At 39.4% G+C, this 22,896-nt stretch overlaps 1 protein-coding gene across 5 annotated transcripts; it reads left to right on the top strand.

Annotated features, from left to right (window-relative positions):
* The first annotated feature begins 2,903 nt into the window (after positions 1 to 2,903).
* On the top strand, positions 2,904 to 22,664 carry ripk1l (receptor (TNFRSF)-interacting serine-threonine kinase 1, like). Of its 5 annotated transcripts, none has more exons than XR_015477889.1 (12): positions 2,904 to 2,963; positions 4,163 to 4,348; positions 6,314 to 6,470; positions 8,693 to 8,830; positions 9,564 to 9,795; positions 10,116 to 10,265; positions 11,155 to 11,231; positions 11,407 to 11,479; positions 13,475 to 14,026; positions 16,034 to 16,183; positions 17,727 to 20,681; positions 20,777 to 22,664. XR_015477889.1 is itself a non-coding variant. In NM_001043350.1 (11 exon segments), coding segments are annotated over 10 exon segments (1,986 nt in total). In that variant the 5' UTR covers positions 2,945 to 2,963; positions 4,163 to 4,190; the 3' UTR covers positions 18,026 to 18,130.
* The last annotated feature ends 232 nt before the right edge of the window (positions 22,665 to 22,896 follow it).

Genomic DNA, 22,896 nt, shown 5'->3' on the forward strand with positions numbered 1-22,896 from the left:
TATTATTAGCCCCTTTAAGCTATTTTTTCGATAGTCTACAGAACAAACCATCATTATACAATAACTTTCCTGATTACCATAACCTGCCTAGTTGACCCTAGTTAAGTCTTTAAATGTTACTTTAAGCTGTATAGAAGTGTCTTGAAGAATATCTAGTCTAATTTTATTTATTGTCATCATGACAAAGAGAAAATAAAATGAGTTATTACAACTTTCATGTTTACAAATCTGTTGAAAAAATCTCTCCGTTGAACAGAAATTGTGGGAAAAAATAAACAGGGGGGGGGATATTCAGGGGGGCTAATAATTCTGACTTCAACTGTATATATATATATATATATATATATATATATATATATATATATATATATATATATATATATATATATATATATATATATATATATATATATATATATAGAATATTGATTGAATGGCATTGCTCTGTAACTGTTACTTTACAAATAGTCCCGCAGATTCAAATTACACAGTTCTTGCCAATTCAATTATTTATTTACATTTTTAATTATATTTTGCATATATGCAGCATTTTAAAATTCACAACATCGTCCACTCACTGTTTGCTATATATCCATGTTGAAATGTTCAGTAAATGCCACTCACCTACACAAGTAATTCACAGTTCATTTCTGGAGAAGGGTTCTCTGGAAATATTCATGTGTCTCTCTTGGATATATTTTTTCTTTTCTTCAAGGATGTTTTTTTTGTCATGTCGTGTAAAGGGTTTTATTTTAAATATTAATTTGCTAAAAATGTTTATACTGTGATAAATTATGCCATTATTAATGTAAGACGAAGAAGATACAAACGCAAACCTCTATACTGTCTGACATTGCAATACTTCAGAGCTCAACTCTATCTGAAGCAGTCAAGTGTAAACGAAGAGCACCAGAAGAGGGCGCGCAGGACTAATGAACGGAGAGGGAGAGAGACGTTACCTTTCTCTGACCCTCATCTGCTCTTCCCTTCCCCTGACCCCTCTCCCCTCTCCTCTAAATGCACACAGCTCGCGCAGCTGAACAAGGAGGCAGGAGACTCCCTCGCCGTACAGCCGAGACTCTGGCCATGGGAGCCGGCCGGAGCCTCCGGGCGGCACGTAGCCTACCTCGGGTAGCACATTAATGGCTTAAAACTGTCTAAATAATGTGCATGTAATTGCTTATATGTTGATTTATGTACTTAAAGGTGCATGGATCAACTATAAATTTGTTCACACAAGACATGACCCATAAGTTTTGCTGACTATTAGAATTGTTGACTGAGCGATTATCAGACCACATTACACAGTTGGTCCTTAGAGATTTACAAGCTGTGCTTTGATATAATATGTAAAACCCAAATGGTGTATATGGGTATTCCTGAGCATAACTCAATATGTCAAGTCCTCAATGATGTATGAGGTGAATCTGTGCATGACCTGAGTTCGGGAGTATAAAAGCTGAGCCATACTGATCAGCTTTGCGCGTTCTGGCTTCTCTACACTGAGGTCGCTCCTTTATTCTCAACGGAGGATAAGGTAAGGGTTTTGTTATTTGTCTTTTGTTTATTCTACTTTTCACTTGATTTTATTTCAATAGTAAAAGTGTATTTTATCAGTTTTCTTCACTGGAGTGGACATTCATTTTCCAGAACACATCAAGTGTGGTAAAGTATGAATCTGATTTATTCTCTTTGCAAAAACATTATAAGACGATCCTTTAACCAAACTCCAGCTAGAAATACAGCGAATGGAGGATGCTGGCTTATCTTTGTTTAATTAGGGTAATTAAGTAAAGGAGACCCAGCACAATACCAAATGCAAATGTATTATTTTTGTAAATATTTGATACTATACTTGCTATACCTCCAGCAGTTTTAACCCTTTGATGCACCACATGGGTCTAAAGCAGGGGTGGGCAAACTCGATCCTGGAAGGTCCTGCAAAGTTTAGGTCTAGCACTAATCAAACACACCTGAACATGCTAGCAGTGTCTTCATGTTCACATAGCAGATGTGTTTGACTAGACTTGGAGCTAAACTGTGCAGGACACCGGTCTTCCAGGATCGAGTTTGCCCACCCCTGGTCTAAAGTGGCCCGTCTAGCTTATTTTTTCAATGTCTATTTTATAGCTTGTGCAGCAAAGAGTTGAAGCTTTAAAATCAGCATCTAATATGCCTTTTCTATGATATACAGTTGACTGTATTCTCGTTTTGCACATGACTGTGACCATTATTTCAGGAACCTTTACATGTTTTTATATTAATGTAGACTATATTAGGCTAGCGTCTCTCTTTTTTTGTATTGCCTGTTCTGTTTTCTATTTTTTGTTGTTACTACCCTGCTGAAAAATCCAGCTTAAACCAGCCTAGGCTGGTTGGCTGGTTTTAGCTGGTCGACCAGCCTGGTTTTAGAGGAGTTTTGGCCACTTCCAGGCTGGTTTCCAGCCATTTCCAGCCTAGTTTTAGCTGGACAGGAGATGATCAGCTAAAACCAGCTTGACCAGCCTAGCCAGGCTGGAAGCCCAGCCAAAACCAGCTATGCCCATCTTAAGCCAGGCTGGTCAAGCTGGTTTTAGCTGGTCACTTTTCAGCCTGACCAGCTAAGACCAGGCTGAAAATGGCTGGAAACCAGCCTGAAAGTAGCCAAAGTCCCTCTAAAACCAGCCTGGTCGACCAGCTAAAACCAACCAACCAGCCTAGGCTGGTTTAAGCTGGATTTTCAGCAGGGTAGGTTTTATACTATTGCTGTATATCTTTGTATTCTTGTTTGACATTCTAATAATAATAAATAATAGTTCATCGCTGGATAAAAGAAATACAAATATTAATCACTGGACTAGTGTGGTCTGATCTCTTTCTCTGCTATCGATTATTTACGCCTGCCTGAGTTGTAGTTTCACTTTGTAGGCTTAACTAAAATCCCGGAAGAGGAGCAGAAGTGAATAAAGGCGTTATGACACACGGTTTGTTTTACACTGATTTAATGTTTTTATGTTATTTTGAAAGAATTGTTTTGATCGGTGTAGAAATATAATTATTGAAGGTGGTAACGTTAAGTCGCGCTAGCATCTGTCGTTAAGTTAACTAGCTCATGAATGGAAAAGTTTGGTCAAAGTTTCGAAACCAACCAAAATACCAAACTGTTGACGGAAAAATGATCGTTTCTGATCCAGTTGAACGCGTTTTTCTAAACTAAAGATATTATTCTGTGACTTTTCATTGAAATGTGTACGATACATGTCGGAAACAGGGGAAAGTACATGGGTTACAGCTTATCACGTAAATAAAGCATCATGTTGGTGACACTGTACAACAATAATTCACATTTTTACATCACTGTGAGGGTTTGGGTCTGAGTTAGACGTTATTACACGACAATTTAATGGGTAATGTAATAAATAATATGAATAATACTCTGTATAATTTCTGTTTTACGTAACTGAGGGTTGGGTTTAGTGTTGGGGTGGTGGTAGATGTTAATACACTACAATTTTATTGGTAATTTATTAAATAATATTAATAATACTTTGTATAATTACTGTTTTTACATTACTGTGAGGGCTGGGGTAGTGGTAGACATTAATAAAATAAAATTTAGTGTATAATTTAATAAATAATATGAATAATAATCTGTGTTATATTGCTGTTTTCCTTTACTGTGAGGGTTGCGGTAGGGGTTGCTGTTAATAAAATACAATTTAATGCAGAATTTAATAAATAATATGATAATACTCTGTGGGCGAGGCAGTGGCGCAGTAGGTAGTGCCGTCGCCTCACAGCAAGAAGGTCGCTGGTTCGAACCTTGGCTCAGTTGGCATTTCTGTGTGGAGTTTGCATGTTCTCCCTGCCTTCTCCCGGATTAATAAAGGGACTAAGCCGACCAGAAAATAAATGAATGAATAATAATCTGTGTAATTGCTGTGTTTACCCGCTGTGATGATTGGGTTTAGATTCGGGGTTGGGGTAGACGCCATTAAAATACGATTAATGGATAATATATTAAATAATTCTTGTTAACTTCCAGCCGCAGTTGTATCCCTTCTAGCATTTAGAGTGATCTTCACTTCTGCAAACCTCATCAAGTTGTAATTTTAGCTGGCTAATAGATATATTGTTAGATGTCTTATGTATTTATGCGCTAATATGTGGATGTTGTTCATAGGGAAGTGTGCTTTGAGAATAGAGGAACAATGTCTACTTCGGTCAGCCCGAGTCTCATGAAATCAGCAGATCTGATCAAGAAAGAGCCTCTGGATTATGGAGGATTTGGAGAAGTTTACTTGTGTTACCATAAAACTCTTGGACATGTGGTGCTGAAGACCGTCTACACCGGACCACCCCGCAGTGGGTAAGATGAGCCACCGGTTTATCTTTCGTCCTGGTCATGTTAAGAGGAATGTGTGGATTTAATTTGAGCTCAAATTGGTTTTATATTAAGTTCTGTTTAACAGAGAGTACATTTCTACACGTAATAGTTTTAATAACTCATTTCTTATAACTGATTTGTCATGATGACAGCACATAATATTTATTTCAAGACACTAGTGTTCAGCTTAAAGTGACATTTAAAGGCTTCACTAGGGTAATTAGGGTAAAGTTAGGGTAATTAGGCAAGTCATTGTATAACAGTGGTTTGTTCTGGAGACAATCCAACACTAATATTGCTGAAGGGGTGAATAATGTTGACCTTAAAATGGGTTTTCAAATATTAAGAACTGCTTTTATTCTAGCCGAAATAAAACAAATAAGACTTTCTCCAGAAGAAAAATTATTAGAGGAAATTAGGGCTGCAACTAACGATTATTTTATTAAATCGATTAATTTGTCAATTATTTCTTCTTGAATTAAATAAAAAAAGAAAGAAAAAAGATAAGCATTCATTTCCAAGCCTTTATTTATCCCTGAGCTGTTATAATAATAATATTAACAATAATTAGGGCTGCAACTAACCATTATTTTAGTAATCGATTAATCTGTCGATTATTTTTCCAATTAATCAATGAATCGAATAAAAAAAAAGAAAATTCATTAATTTTATTAAAAAAAGCTCATCCCTGAGCTGATAATAATAATAATAATAATAATAAAATGAAAAACTAAGTAGTTTTGTCCTGTTTTCAGTCCAAATATCTAAATATTTTTAAATCAATATACATACTAGACCTGAAATGGCATTAGAAATTGTCTTGTTTTCTGAAAAAAAAAACACACACCTTAAAACACCTCAAAATGAAGTGTCTGCTTGCTTAAAACAAGTTATATAATTTGCGAGTCGGGTAAGAAAAATAATCTTAATGAGAATCTTTCACCAGTATATAATCTTTCACCAGTTCACATAAACGTGTAAGTGATTATGATCTATAACGTGAAATGGTTATCGACATGTTTACTTGCAGACACTCGTTTGCCTCATTCATAAAAAGCCAAACACGCAGGATTCAGCACGTAAATTCACCAGTTACCCCCAAAATACATGCAAGCAAGTGCCTGGTGAACTTAGAGAAGAGTAGATTCAACTTTATAGTTACTTTCTCTGTGCATCTGATATGAATAAAGCACATCGATGAATTATATTTGAATGGATTGTTAGACTTTCTTGTGTGTTTTACAAACTAAATGTTTTGTTTTAATAGTACTTGTGTGTATTTACATGTCTAAAACATAAAATAAGCATTGGGTGGTTAAAACGCTGCAAAATTATGATAATATGACACGTCTTGCCAATGCGCCAGAGCTCAGTTTAAATTTTTCAGTCGCCGCTCTAATGGTTAACAAGCTAACGCTAACTTGTCATGCTTGTCAAGCTGGATAACTAGTAAAAGACCAGCACCAGGGACTTTACGGTCCTCACTTCAAACGGAACAAAAGTAGGATTCTGTAGTGATTTACCCTGCTTTACCCTGTTGAACTCCCTTCCTCCTCATCGCTGTCTATGAGACTCTGAACTCATGTATCATTGCACGAGAGAGACTGTGTTCACTCTGCTTCATACTGAACTAAAGGTTTTTTAAAAATAATTAAGCTTACCCGCGTCGTGCGATGCAGCGAATCGATTATGAAATTCGTTGCCAATGGTTTTATTAATCATAAAAGTGTATTTATTTTGTGGCTGTTATCGATTTAATCGATTCGTTCTTGCAGCCCTATAGGAAATACTGTGAAAAATTCCACAATCTGTTCAACATCATTTGGGAAATATTTTATTAAAGAAAAAAATAATAATAAATTTTGATTTCAATTCTATGTGTGTGTGTGTGTGTGTGTGTGTGTGTGTGTGTGTGTGTGTGTGTGTGTGTGTGTGTGTGTGTGTCAGCCGACAGAAGCAGTCTCTCCTGGAAGAGGGCAGTCTGATGAGCAGATTGAACCATCAGCGTGTGGTCAAACTACTGGGTGTTATTCTGGAGGATGGAGATTATTCATTGGTCATGGAGCTCATTCCTAAAGGAAACCTGCTCACCATGCTGGAGACGGTATGCATGATCTGAGCATAATGGGTCACCTTTATGAGCTGTCAAACCTTTAATGTGCTTTAATATTGGAGACCTGAAAACATACTTTTGAAAATATGTTTATCCGGTGGTTAAGTGGTTAGCACTGTGGCCTCACAGCAAAGGTCGCTGCTGCGTTAGTTGGTGTTTGTGTGTGGAGTTTGCATGTTCTCCCCGTGTTGGCGTGGGTTTCCTCCGGGTGCTCCGGTTTCCCTCACAGTCCAAACACATGCACTATAGGGGAACTGATGAACTAAATTGGCCTTAGTGTAATGAGTGTGTGTGAATGTGAGTGTTTTCCAGTACTGGGTTGCAGCTGGATGAAATCCGCTGTGTAAAACATGTGCTGGAATAGTTGGTGGTTCATTCCACTGTGGCGACCTCTGAAATAGACTAAACCGAAGGAAAATGAATGAATGAATGTTTTATCCCTGGTGTGCTCACTGTGCTGTTGGGTCGTTTTCCTCCACTCTGGGCTGATCTTCAGTCTTAATTTGGCCACAGCTTTCTCTGTGTTTCAGCAAATTTTTTCTAACAAATCTTCTAACTTTAATTTTCTCTAACAAATCTTATTTTGACACATATTTTGGGAAAATTCTTTAGAAATTTTACACAAACTCAATGATACATTCTGGAAAAGTGGACTCACCTTTCAATATGTTAGGGGCTGTTTTTGCCCCATTGACCTCCATTATAATCACAGCATATCATATCATATCATATCATATCATATCATATCATATCATATCATATCATATCATAATCAGCATATGATCATGCATTCCTGTTTGTATAAAAATGGACATATCAGCAGTAGCACATACATAGTTTACCCATATAGATTTTTATGTCAGTATTTTTCAAAGTGAGCTTGATATTTGCTAATAATTAGATTTTTATTTGGTTCTATTAAGGAAGAAACTGAAGCATGTTCGACTCATTCTGATGTGAGTCTCTAAATATTAATAAACAAGCTGATCTGCATCTGGACGATGTGAAAAAACACATTATGTAACCCATTTGCATCTGCAAGCTGTCCAATACACATTTTTAAATGAGTGTTATTAATGAATATTTATGACTGTTGGATGATGACTTGACACATAGTCATGCATTTGTGGTTTCTCTTTCATGAGACTTTAATAACTTCATTCTTTTATGTATAATCACATGAAAAATATTGAAGTATTTACAATAAATTGAGTAATGAGCCCAGTTATTGTTTCCTCAACCAGTTATATTTGGTTTTTATACTCTATTTGCATTTGAAAGTGTGAAAAAAGAAACAAAAAACCTAATGTACACTGCAAAACAACCATTTTCTCAACGTTTTAGTCTTGTTTCTAGTCCAAATATCTTAAAATTCTTAAGTTTTGTGTAACGTGAAGTGACGCTTGTCAAGGGAGTGCGGATCCAAATGCAGGTTTTATTAAAAGAGATGGTCAGGCAAGCAACAGTCAACACAGGAGCAAACAGATGTATACGGGCAAGAGTTGTAGTCAAATAAACAGGCAGATGGTCAAAAGGCAGGCAGCAGACAGGAATAAACAAAACAAGACGAGGGTCAAAACCGGCAAGGAAAACGCATCATAATGTTCACAGTTCAGTTTAACAAGACTCAGCAATGAAGTGTGTGAGTGTGTGCTGTATTTAAAGTCTATGAAATCAGTTTGTAACCATCCTCCGGCTGTGTGCGTGCAATCAGTAATGATCAGGAACCAGTTGTGAGTGTGTGTGTGGTGCATGTCTGGATCTTGTAGTCCATAATGGTGGATTTGTAGTCCATCCGCGATCTGCAACACCTAGATCGCTGAAAATCATGACAGATTGATTGCTTTCAGAAATATTGAGTCAAAATTCAGTGAGTTTTTCCATAAAGCAAGCAAAATAATGTTATTTCAAAGTGAAAACAGGATTATTTTGCTTTGTTTTAAGGGAAACTCGCTTAATTCCGAGTCCTCATTCATGAAAACAAGACAATATTTTGTGCTTCTCCAGAAAACGCTTCTTGATTTAAGAATTTGTAGATATTTGGATTAAAATCAAGACTAAAACTATATAAGATTTTTTTTTCTGCAGTATATCTAGGGCTAGATAACGTATAAATCATCCGTTTATTGGCATGGCTGAGTAATTATAAGCATCATAATCCATGAGCAGATCGTAAAATGCTGAATAAATAATATTATTGTTTGTTGTTCCAGGTGACGGTTCCAATATCTGTGAAAGGGAGGATCATTCTGGAAATCTTGGAGGGAATGGTTTATCTGACGAAGAACCAAGTCATTCACAAAGATCTGAAGCCAGAAAACATCCTGGTGGACAAAAACTTCCATATAAAAGTAAAATAAAAGTGTTTCGATTAGCTTTAGATTTGTGTCACATCAAAACAATTTAAACATTCTGAGCAGGGAGCTGAAATATGACTTATATCATAAGCATTAATGCTACTGCATGTTTTAAAGGTGACCTATTATTCCTCTTTTTACAAAATGTAAAATAAGATGTCTCTAGAGTGTGTTATTAGCTCAGTTTCAGCTCAAAATAGCACACAGATAGTGTTCTCCAGCTCTCTGAAACTGACTCTTTCAGGCTTTGATCCTCATTGTGGCGTTTTGGTGACTGTCACTTTAAATGCAAATTAGATTGTCCTCTTTTCACAAGAGGGCGGAGCCATTAATGCCTATGCATAGTGGCAGATGTAAAACAGCAGTGTGTGTTGTGAGTGCTGGTCAGGTGTGTGTGTGTGCTTCAGTGTGAGTGTGTGCTTGATGCTTCTGTCAGTCTATGTCGCTTCTGTCGGTGTTCATCTAAAACTCCACATCTATAATCCTCTTAGTCTATACTGACATTATCTTCAGCAGCTCAAACACTCTAATGTTTAATGGACAGACGGCTGCTTCTCACTCAGGGCTGCTGTTTATGCTAATTAGATGGAGAGATGGGCACTAGTGGGCGGGGCTTTCCCCCTCTGAGGACACGTACAGAAGGAGAATGTCAATCAAAGTGTTTCTGCAAGTGAATATAACCCTGAAATATTGATCGTTGAAGTGTGTTGTGTTTGTTGTGCGTCAGATAGCAGATCTGGGTCTGGCCACATCTGAGGTGTGGAGTAAACTGACGAAAGAGGAGTCCCGTCGACAGAGTCGTCTGGGGAAGAAGACGAGTGCTCACGCGGCCGGGACGCTGTGCTACATGGCCCCCGAGCACCTGAAGAGCATTCACACACGCTCCAGTGAGAAATCTGACGTCTACAGCTTCGCCATCGTACTGTGGGTCATCCTGACTGGACGAGAGCCGTATGAGAGTGAGGAAAACACACACCGAAAATCAAAAACACCGAGTCAGAGCATTAAAACTACATAACACCAGACCCACTGTAGCGTCTTTGATCTGTTGTGGTGATTCTATAGTTGCTATGGTAACAGATATACTAATTGATCTGTTGAGGTGATTCTACGGTTGCTATGGTAACATAGCTAGTAATTGATCTGTTGTGGTTATTCTACAGTTGCTATGGTAACACTTACTATAGTAATTGATCTGTTGTGGTGATTCTACAATTGCTATGGTGACACAACATGTATGTGCTTGTTTACATGTGTGTATGTTTGCGTGTGTGTTCAGATGCGAGAAGTGAGGATCAGATCTGCCACTGTGTGTGTCAGGGTGAACGGCCTGATGAAGCGCTGATTCCCCCGAACACACCGACGGACATCACTGACCTGATGAAGAGCTGCTGGCACCAGGACCCTCTGCAGCGGCCCTCCTTCACAGGTACACACACTTAGCTTAGGTACACACAGGTACACACATCAGTTTCAGTTTGGTGTACATCAACATACTGAAAGCCCCGCCCCCTACTCAATATTCCATTTCAGTTGGAAGTAGATCAACATTCTGAACTGAAGCCCCACCTCCTGCTCAATATTCCGTTTCAGTTGGAAGTATAACAACATACTGAAAGCCCTGCCCCCTACTCAATATTCAGTTTCAGTTGAAAGTATATCAACATACTGAAAACCCCGCCCCCTACTCAATATTCAGTTTCACTAAGTACATCAACACACTTAAAGCTCCACCCCTACTTAATATTCTGTTTAGGTTGGAAGTACATCAACATATTTAAAGCTCCTCCCCCTACTTAATATTTAGTTTCAGTTGGAGGTAAATCAACAGACTGAAAGCCCCGCCCCCCACTCAATATTCAGATTTAGCAAAAAGTACATCAACCTACTGAAAGCCCCGCCCCCTACTCCAGATTTCATTTCAGTTGGAAGTACATAAACATTCTATACTGAAGGCCCTGCCCCCTACTCAATATTCAGTTTCAGTTGAAAGTATATCAACATACTAAAAGCCCCGCCCCTACTCAATATTCAGTTTCCTAAGTACATCAACACACTTAAAGCTCCACCCCCTACTTAATATTTAGTTTCAGTTGGAAGTAAATCAACAGACTGAAAGCCCTGTCCCCTTCTCAATATTCTACTTCAGATGGACGTACATCAACATACTGAAATAAAGCCCCACCTCCTACTTAATATTCCATTTCACTAAGAAGTAGATCAACAGACTGAAAGCTCTGCCTCCTGCTTAATATTCCATACCAATTTGTTACATAAGGAGGTAATGAACTGATCATCTGTTTGCTGTATCTTCACAGATTGCTATAATCGGTTTTTACCTTTCTACAAGGAGAAGCTGGCAGCAAATGTCAAAGCAGATCTGGAAAATCTGATGGTGAGTTTGTTTGTTTGTATGTTAGCATGTCCAAAAAAAAAAAATAATTACGTATTTATTTTACCTCATCACAAAACAAATTTTTTTGCATATTTAATGCATTTAAGCTAATATTGAACACAAGACACATTTGCTATTTGTTAAATTTCATTATTGCTCATGATTTTTCCCATAGAAATTATATGAGGGGCCGGAAGAGCTTGTAGAAAAGCTGAAATTGCTCAACACAAATGCACTCATTCCTGAAGGTAAGCTGATGTGTTCATGAAAATTTTCTTGGTTATCATTATCAGACACAGATAGATCACCCTAAAATAAGAATAAAAGGTAATAACAAAAATTTATATGTCTAACAAGGACATCAGTAATCAGATTATTTATCTTAATCTAAATAAGGCAGTAATATGATTAGGGTTTTTATATGAGTTGCTTTTAGAAAGTATCTTTCATGTTCACATTTGACCTGTTATAGTACATAGATTGTTTACCATCATTAATCACCAATGTTGATTAATATCCATCATCATTAATATCCAATGTTTCCTCCAGAGTTTGTGTCATTTTAAGTGTTTCACTTTCATTTTCTATTTACTTCAAATGCAGTTCAGCAGTTACAATTTCATTTAGGAACCTTTCATTCATGACCCCTGACAAACTGAGCTACTGAATGTAAGCATTAATAAGCCCACCGTAAATTACTGATAGCCTCCTCCATAATGATGGATAACCCGCCCTAAAGGACTGATAGCACCGCCTTATACTGATTGCTCCACCCTATTCGACTGATAGCCCTGCCCTAAATAACTGATAGCCACAATCTAATTGTCTGATAGCCCCTTCCAAAAGGACTGAAAGCCTTGCCCTAACTAACTATTAGCTCCGTCCAAATTGACTGATAGCCCACCCTAAAGGACTAAAAGCCCCACCCTAAAGGACTGATTGCACTGTCCTAAAGCACTGATAGCCTGCCCTAATTAACTGATAGCCCCGCCCTAAAGGACTGATAGCCCCACCCTAATCAGCTGAAAGCCCCATCTTAAATAACTGTTTGCCCCGGCCTAATTAACTGATAGCCCCGCTCTAAATTACTGAGAGCACCACCCTAATTGACTGATAGCCCCGCCCTAAAGGACTGATAGAGGACTGAAAGCCCCACCCTAATTGACTGGTAGAACCATCCAAATTGACTTATAGCCCCACCCTAAAGGACTGAGAGCACCACCCTAATTGACTGATAGCCATGCCCTAAAGGACTGATAGCCCCACCCTGATTAACTGATAGACCTGTCCTAATTGACTTAAAGCCCCGCCCCAAAGAACTGAGAGCGTCACCCTAATTGCCTGATAGCCCCGCCCTAATTGACTGATAGCATTGCCCTTAAGGACTGATAGACCCACCCTAAAAGACTGATAGCCCCGCCCTAATTAACTGATAGCCCCACAATAATTGACTGATAGCCCCACCTTAAAAGACTGATAGCCCCACCCTAAAAGACTGATAGCCTCACAATAATTGACTGATAGCCCCGCCCTAATTGACTGATAGCCCTGCCCTTAAGGACTGATAGACCCACCCTAAAAGACTGATAGCCCCGCCCTAATTAACTGATAGCCCCACAATAATTGACTGATAGCCCCACCTTAAAAGACTGATAGCCCCGCCCTAATTAACTGATAGCCCCACAATAATTGACTGATAGCCCCACCTTAAAAGACTGATAGCCCCGCCCTAATTAACTGATAGCCCCACAATAATTGACTGATAGCCCCGCCCTAATTGACTGATAGCCCTGCCCTTAAGGACTGATAGACCCACCCTAAAAGACTGATAGCCCCGCCCTAATTAACTGATAGCCCCACAATAATTGACTGATAGCCCCACCTTAAAAGACTGATAGCCCCGCCCTAATTAACTGATAGCCCCACAATAATTGACTGATAGCCCCACCCTAAAAGACTGATAGCCCCGCCCTAATTGACTGATAGACCCACCCTAATTGGCTGTTAGCCCTGTCCTAACTGACTGACAAATAAAATCGGGATACTCCACATGTCCTAATTTGATTTGTGTTTACTGCGATGACTTTATTCAGATGAAGGTCATGAGAAATCTCTGTTTACATGGCAGACTCTTAATCAGAGAATTGTTTTAATCATATAAAACCGGATTGTTGTCCATGTAAACATACTGAACTCTACATCAGATGTTTGTCAATGCAGTATGATGGTTGTTGTGTCCGCAGACCCTTCGCTGTGCTCCAGAGACTCTCCGACGCCACTGAGGAGCTCAGATATAGGCCCGGTGGAGGCCAGCATTGAAGACCTGAGCTTCAGGTCCTGTGAAGACTCTGTGCTGGAGGCGGACGCAACTCCCAGCTGTCCCAATCTGGAGCTCAAACTGGAGCAGGAGTACAACTACCACAAATTCGGCAGTCGAATCGTGGACCAGTCAGACGGGAGTATGTGGAGTCCAGCACAGCAGCCGGCCAGCAGCACAGATGCTTCTTCGCAGATGTCTTCAGTCAAGTCCTGGACCAAACCATCAGCTCCAAGCACTGAGGAGGAGCTGTATCCCAGAGCGGCTGCGTCGTTTGATAGTTTACACAGGCCCGAATTGAGGAGTCAGTTTTCAGTGCCACAATCTGATCATGAGAGACTTCGGCCGCATGCTCATTTGCCATGGAATCGGGTCAAGTCCTGTCCGGAGGGAGCAAATCATGTGGCAGAGTCTCTTATAGATACAAACTCCAACCTTCGCTTTAACTCGCCTGTCACATATCCTGCATCAGACTCAGGTAGAGTTAACAAATGAACTATTAACAGCGCATGCCTGCAAAGCCATTGGCCTTTTGGGAAATGTTCAGCTCAGACATTGAAATTAACAAGATTTGTGCCAATTTCAGATGCCTTTCCACACCATTAAACAGATGACTCTAAATTTAACCACCTCTTAAACCAAATTATACCAATACTACTAAAGAAATCCTTAACCTAATCATGATCGCAGCTATCCCTCATCCGAACCAGTGCTTAAACCCATCCATACAACTTAACCGGTCCATAACCTTAACCAACACCAACCATAAAAACTTTGACATAGAAATTCCCATAATTAGTGCAAATTGAGATGCATACCCATACAATTGAACAGATATCTCTAAACCTAACCACCTCTTAAACCAAATCATACAGGTAAACCTGTCTCTAAAGTAACCAACTCATGAACCTACCAATACTACTAAAGAAATCCCTAACCTTGACCAACCCATAGCACCAAACGTGTCTCAAACCTCAATAATGCCATAAATCATAGCAGAAAGTCTGTTCCAAACATTAACCAACTGTTAAACCTGTCCCTGACCCTGTCGAGACCTTTTTGCCCAAAGCCAAATTGATTACACAATTTACGTACACAGTAAGTACAGTACATAATCGATCAAGTTTGCTTTCCCCGGCTATTGAACCCAAAGCTTTGGTGTTTTTAGCACCATTGTTAAAATATTTGATTTAACAAAATCCCCATTCATACCACTAAACCTGTCCCTAACCTTAACCAAAGATAAACCCATCCATAACACTAAACCTGTCCCTAATCTTAACCAAAGGTAAACCCATCCATAACACTAAACCTGTCCCTAACCTTAACCAAAGATAAACTCATCCATACCACTAAACCTGTCCCTAATCTTAACCAAAGGTAAACCCATCCATAACACTAAACCTGTCCCTAACCTTAACCAAAGATAAACCCATCCATACCACTAAACCTGTCCCTAACCTTAACCAAAGGTAAACCCATCCATAACACTAAACCTGTCCCTAACCTTAACCAAAGATAAACTCATCCATAACACTAAACCTGTCCCTAACCTTAACCAAAGATAAACCCATCCATACCACTAAACCTGTCCCTAACCTTAACCAAAGATAAACTCATCCATAACACTAAACCTGTCCCTAACCTTAACCAAAGGTAAACCTATCCATAACACTAAACCTGTCTCTAACCTTAACCAAAGATAAACCCATCCATAACTCTAAACCTGTCCCTAACCTTAACCAAAGATAAACTCATCCATAACACTAAACCTGTCCCTAACCTTAACCAAAGGTAAACCCATCCATAACACTAAACCTGTCCCTAACCTTAACCAAAGTTAAACCCATCCATACCACTAAACCTTTCCCTAATCTTAACCAAAGATAAACCCATCCATAACACTAAACCTGTGCCTAATCTTAACCAAAGATAAACCCATCCATAACACTAAACCTGTCCCTAACCTTGACCAAAGATAAACTCATCCATAACACTAAACCTGTCCCTAACCTTAACCAAAGTTAAACCCATCCATACCACTAAACCTTTCCCTAATCTTAACCAAAGATAAACCCATCCATAACACTAAACCTGTGCCTAATCTTAACCAAAGATAAACCCATCCATAACACTAAACCTGTCCCTAACCTTGACCAAAGATAAACTCATCCATAACACTAAACCTGTCCCTAACCTTAACCAAAGATAAACCCATCCATAACACTAAACCTGTCCCTAACCTTAACCAACACCAACTTTAACAATTTACAAAGTAATGACAACTTAGACATTGAAATTAGCGTAATGTGTGCAAATTCGATGCATTGCCATACAATTTACCAAGTCTAAAATCCTAACCTATCAATAAACAAGTGCCTTAATATTGTCAAATTGATCTGTAGTAAAACATGAATGCATAGTACCCATCAGTTAACATTTAGGATGCTGTCCTGGAACTGTACTCTAACTTGTTTTCCTTTAGCTTTTCCTGTGAGCATCTCGAATGCCAGTGCGATTCAGATCGGGAGTTACAACACAATGAATCTGCGAATATCTGACAGCAGCCCCTACAGCTCATTCTCTACTACAGGATCCACCACCAGCAGATACAAAGAGCTTCTACTGATGTACGGTAAGACAGCTGTTTGGACCAGACGTCACTCACTTTAAAGATAATATGGTAAAACAAAATGCCTGCAAATGAATTGTTTTATATGACTTCATTTAGAAATTGAATGTATGATTATTTGTTGTTATGTTATGCATTCAACCTTATTACTTATAAGTGTAAAACACAGCTATTGTCAAGTTTGTGTAAACATTAAAATACAATTATTTGTATTATTTGTTATTATATCAACATACTGAGACAAAGCCTTGACCCTGCGCAATGTTTAGTTTCAGTTGGAAATACATTAACATACTGAAATAAAGCCCCGCCCCTACTCAATATTCTGTCTTAGTTAGAAGTGCATCAACATACTGAAATAAAGCCCTGCCCCCTAATAAATATTCAATTTTAGCTGGAAATACATTAACATTCTGAAATAAAGCCCCGCCCTTACTCAGTATTCTGTTTCAGTTGGGTGTACGTCAACATACTACAATTGAGCCCCACCCTATACTGGAAGTAAATCAACATACTGACATAAAGCCCCGCCCCCAACTCAATATTCAGTTTCAGTTGGAAGTACCCCAACATACTGAAATAAAGCCCCGCCCCCTACTCAATATTCAGTTTTAGCTGGAAGTATATCAACATTCTGAAATAAAGCCCCGCCCCCTACTCAATGTTTTTTTTAGTTGGAAGTACATCAACATACTTAATAAAGCCCCGCCCCTTAATCAATATGTATATCAGTATACTGATATAGAGCACCGCCCCTACTCAATATTCAGTCTCAGTTGAAAGTGCATCAACACACTGAAATAAAGCCCCGCCCCTATTTAATATTCCGTTTCAGTTGGAAGTAAATCAACACACTGAAATAAAGCCCCACCCCCTACTTAATATTCAGTTTCAGTTAGAAGTACATAAGCATACTAAAATAAAGCCCCGCCCCTACTCAATATGTACATCAGCATTCTGAAATAAAGCCCCGCCCCCTACTCAATATTCAGTTTAGGTTTGAAGTACATCAACAAACTAAAATAAAGCCTCTCCCCAAATCAATATGTACATTAACATAGTAAAAAATAAAGCCCCGCCCCCTGCTCAATATTAAGTTTCATTTGTAAGTGAGCCCTGCCCCCTACTCAATATTCAGTTTCAGTTTCAAGTGCATTAACATACTGAAATAAAGCCCCACCCCCTACTCAATATTCATTTACAGTTGGAAGTGCATTAACATACTGAAATAAAGCCCCACCCCCTACTCAATATTCAGTTCCAGTTGGAAGGGCATTAACATATTGAAATAAAGCCCCACCCCCTACTCAATATTCAGTTTTAGTTGGAAGGGCATTAACATACTGAAATAAAGCCCCACCCCCTACTCAATATTCAGTTTTAGTTGGAAGTGCATTCACATACTAAAATAAAGCCCCGCCCCCTACTCAATATTCTGTCTCAGGTGCAAGTGCATCAACATACTGAAATAAAAGTCTCTGCAACTTCCTGTCTACACAGAATTAAATGTGACTTTTTTATTATTGTTGTTGTTTGTCTTGAGCAGAGAGCCACACGGTCACCGAGAGTCACCTGGAGCTGGTGCGGCAGAACGTGGGTGCAAACTGGAAGCAAGTGGCTCGTAAACTGGGTCTGAGCGAAATCGATGTGGAGACCATCGAGCATGACTACGACCGCGACGGTTTGACGGAGAAAGTTCACCAGATGCTGGAGCGCTGGAAGATGCGGGAGGGTCTGATGGGCATCACTGTGGGTAAACTGTGCCAAGCGCTCGAGGGCTGCATCAAACCCAACGCCCTCCTGCACATGCTGCGCCAGCTGCAAGATTCCGCCGCCGCCCCGTAAAAAAATATACACACCCGACGACTGTTGTGTCTTTATCAGGTTTGAGAATTTTAACCCTCCTGTTGTCTCGAATTGTGTATACAGCGTTCATCATGAGGGTCAGAAGAGCCGTCTTTAATAATAAAGCAGATCAGTTTAATATCAATCCTCAAATCTGTTCTGCATGAAGAAACCAGCTGATCTTCATCACACACTCTGCTAATGTTTGGGTTTCCCTCATCAGTGTGCAGTGTGTGTGTGTTAGTAGTTTTTATGGTGTATAAATGGCTTTATACACTCACCGGCCACTTTATTAGGTACACCTTACTAGTACCGGGTTGGACCTCCTTTGCCTTCAGAACTGCCTTAATCCTTCATGGCAGAGATTCAACAAGCTACTGGAAATATTCCTCAGAGATTTTGCTCCATATTGTCATGATAGCATCACACAGTTGCTGCAGATTTGTCGGCTGCACATCCATGATGCCAATCTCCCGTTCCACCACATCCCAAAGCTGCTCTATTGGATTGAGCTCTGGTGACTGTGGAGGCCATTTGAGTACAGTGAACTCATCGTCATGTTCACCAGTCTGAGATGATTGAGCTTTATGACATGCTGCGTTATCCTGCTGGAAGTAGCCATCAGAAGATGGAGACACTGTGCTCATAAAGGGACGGACATGGTCAGCAGCAATACTCAGGTAGGCTGTGGCGTTGATGCTCAATTGGTACTAATGGACCCAAAGAAAATCTCCCCCACACCATTACACCACCACCACCAGCCTGAACCGCTGATACAAGGCAGGATGATCCATGCTTTCATGCTGTTGAGGGCGAGTTGTGAGCCGAGCATCTGAATGTGACAGCAGAAATGGAGACTCATCAGAGCAGCAACGTTTCTCCAATCTTCTATTGTCCAGTTTTGGTGAGTCTGTGTGAATTGTAGCCTCAGTTTCCTGTTCTTAGCTGACAGGAGCGGCACCCGGTGTGCTCTTCTGCTGCTGTAGCCCATCCGCCTCAAGGTTGGACGTGTTGTGTGTTCAGAGATGCTCTTCTGCAGAGCTCGGTTGTAACGAGTGCTTATGTGAGTTACTGTTGCCTTTCTATCAGCTGAACCAGTCTGGCCATTCTCCTCTGGCCTCCGGCATCAACAAGGCATTTGCGCCCACAGAACTGCCGCTCACTGGATATTTCCTGTTTGTCGGAGCATTCTCTGTAAACCCTAGAGATGGTTGTGCGTGAAAATCCCAGTAGATCAGCAGTTTCTGAAATACTCAGAGCAGCCCGTCTGGCAGCAACAACCATGCCACATTGAAAGTCTCTTATATCCCCTTTCTTCCCCATTCTGATGCTCGCTTTGAACTGCTGCAGATCCTCTTGACCATGTCTACACGCTTAAATGCAGTGAGCTGCTGCCATGTGATTGGCTGATTAGAAATGTGCGTTAACCAACAGTTGGACAGGTGTACCTAATACAGTGTAGCTGGTGGTTAACATTGACCCGAAGGACAACCGTTGTGCCTTAAATGTGTTCATCCTTCATAAAAACTATTAATTTTATCTATTTTAAGAAGAGTCACCAAACTTCAAGATAAAAAAGAACACAGTTTACTTTTTTTTTCTGTAGTTAAAATGTGTCCAGGATCATTTTTGACCCGTTAGTCAACAGGAGGGTTAATAGCTCAGTTCACCCAAAAAGGGAAACTCTATCACCATCATTTATCAGCCCTTCACTTGCTCCAAACCTGTTTGTGTTGTTTTTTCGTTCTGTTAAACACAAAAGTAGACATTTTGAAGAATATTAGAAACCTGTAACCATTGACTTCCACAGTATTTGTAGTAAATAATGACTGAATTGTCATTTTTGGGTGAACTATCCCTTTAATGAATGTGGGGAAGGACTGAACTGGGTGGATCTGCGGGTTGATATGCACCCAGTGTCATTCAATTATTTTCTTTCGGCTTAGTGCCTTTATTCAATAGGGGTCGCCACAGCGGAATGAACCGCCAACTATTCCCTCATACATTTATAACTTCCAGTACTAGGAAACACCCATACACACTAATTAACACACACACTCATACAATACGACCAATTCAGTTGATCAATTCCCCCCTTATTCCCCTTATTCTCCGCAGACGAGCGGGCGCAGCCATTTGAATCATTTTGGCTCGAGACTTCCGGTCTCATTCACTTCCATTCATTTTTAGATGTTAAAAACAACTCGTTTTGCTGACTGATGTTGCAAACTGATATTTTCTTATTATATTTTTCTACTTTGTTCTGTATAGTCATGCAAAAACTTAGTAGTTTGATCGTTTTCTGCCGTTTATTATTCCTAGTCATTTCTCTCACAGGAAACTGAATCGGAAGTTCTAAAACAATCACAAAAACAAGCGCACATCCATATTGAAAAACAAGGCCAATACTGCATGTGTTTGGACTGTGGGGGAAACCGGAGCACCCGGAGGAAACCCACACCAACACGAGGAGAACATGCAAACTCCACACAGAAACACCAACTGACCCAGCTGGGACTCGAACCAGTGCTCTTCTTGCTGAGAGGCAACAGTGCTAACCACTGTGCCACCGTGCTGCCCGTCTTCAGTAATAATGAGTCAAATTAAGTGAGTTTGGACCTCTTTTTACAAAAGTAGATATTTTTAAGAATGTTTTGTATTGCTCTGTGTTGCTTTAGGAAAATAAAAATATAATATTTAAAAAAAATAAATAAAAAACACTATGGAAGTCAATGGTTACTGGTTTCTAAGAAACCTGTAACCATTGACTTCCATAGTGTTTTTTTTTTATATTATATTTTTATTTTCTTAAAGCAACACAGAGCAATACAAAAAGCAGCAACAATTATAAAGACAAAAAGCACAAAAGACAGAGAACCCATCATCACATCAGTTCCTCCAGTATTAGACATGGGTCAGCAATGTTACACGTATATATCTAGGCCAGTGGGCGCAGGCAATATGCTGATCTTGCAGACGATGGCAGGGTTATACCTTAAAACTGTTATCCTGGGCATTTGACAAATAATTAAAAAAGGGTTTCCAGGTGGCTTCAAAGCGGGCGATGTTATCAGAAAGATTGTGTTGACTTCAATAGGATGTGTAGTAAATGACTGAATTGCCATTTTTGAGTTTACAAAGGGGGCATAATAGGCCATCCAAGAGCATCCACTGTAAAGCAAATGCTGGAGAAGTTGTTGGTTCATTCCTCTGTGGTGACCCCTGATGAATAAAGGCCACTAAGCCGAAGGAAAATGGAGACAAACTCAACAGATAGCAGCTTTCACCCTTATTTTCATTGGCGAAACAAACCCTGCACACAACCTTCGTCAAACAGTGAACAATCCAAAAGCTGTGTCTAATCGATCTCACCTGTTCCCAGAAATAAAGGTACATAAGCAATCACTGTCATTAATACCTCAAGGGTGCATATTAGTACCTAAAAAATACAAAAGTGTTCCTCTTAAAAGTTTTAGGTACTAATATGCGCCCTTGAAGTATTAATATGGACCTTTTAGGTACCTTTCGAAGAGGTACCACCCCAGTGACAGCAGTGTGTGAGCATGTTCTGAATGCATTTACATCGTTCAATTCAATTCTAAGTGTCATTTTCCTAAACGCATCTCTTATTTGTGGTCCGACATCGCTAGTGGTGATCACAGAATGCATCATTGGGATGTTTTCAGCTGTAGATGAGAGTATAATGCAGTACTGTATACAGTAGATGGGTGTTAAATGTAGCTTCACAGTGGCACCAGGGCATTGACTGTACACTCTTAAATATATCGTTGTTTATTGGCATTGGTGTTGACGGCTTCTTGAAGAACGTTTAACATCTATAGATGATCAGAGTGCAATATTCATAGTGGAATGGGATGCACTTTGTGGTTCTGGATGTATTAATCTCATCCCTCCCCATAAACAGAGCTTTATTATCCATGAACCAAAGATAACAGCATTACAAACTTTAATGTGAAGCTGAGAATGATATGGAAATCACCCAGAAAGCCAAAGATACAAGTCAAGAATATCAATTCAACAGCTTTATTTTAGTGAAACAACTACAATCCCATGAAGCCTGGTGAATGCACGCCTGACTAGTCTAATTGAAAGCAATTTAGGGATTAAAAACAGCTTAAATCAGTCGGTTGTATTTGTAAATAGCTATATTTTCAAGTAATCTTTGTATTTCAGTAAAGGGAGACTCATTTGTGGTGCCTTATGGAAGTGGGCGGAGTTAAATGTGTATTTTGTTGCAGCGCTCTGATTGGTGGAGTGCGGCATCATGGGTAATGTAGTTTGCATTTAGATTGTTTGCAGCCTGAAATTAAATCTGCTATTTAGCATGATTGTGATTGTAGTTAAAAGGCGCCTACTATGCAAAAATGACTTTTATAAGGGGTTTAAACACCATCATGTGGCGACAATCTGTGAATATAACAAGCTTCTATAACGGTGAAAGTGAATTCATTGTATATTTTAATCAGACTTGATAGATTCAGTCTGCAGAAACACTTTGATTGACACTCTGCCTTTGTATGATGTCATCAGACGTTGGAAGCCCCGCCCACTAGTGATATATGCATATTTCAACAATGATTTGTAACAGTGATATAAATAAATATATTTGGGGATTTTCTGTCTGTGGTTTTTATTATAAACGTGTCCTCCTCAGTCAATCATTATAACGAGAGATCAGCAGAGGGTTTATAATTGAAAAACTGATTCAAAGTGTGAATTAACAGTTTAATTAACCACCGCAGTGGTTTTATATCCCCTTACATTAGATTCATTTGTTGGGTTTCAAACTATACACTTATTCTGTGCATTAATATTCATCTGTGTTGTGTATTTTATAAGGTTATTTTATC

This window comes from Danio rerio, chromosome 2 (assembly GCF_052040795.2).
Source record: "Danio rerio strain M-AB ecotype USA chromosome 2, GRCz13ab, whole genome shotgun sequence".
Classification (NCBI taxonomy): Eukaryota; Metazoa; Chordata; class Actinopteri; order Cypriniformes; family Danionidae; genus Danio; species Danio rerio.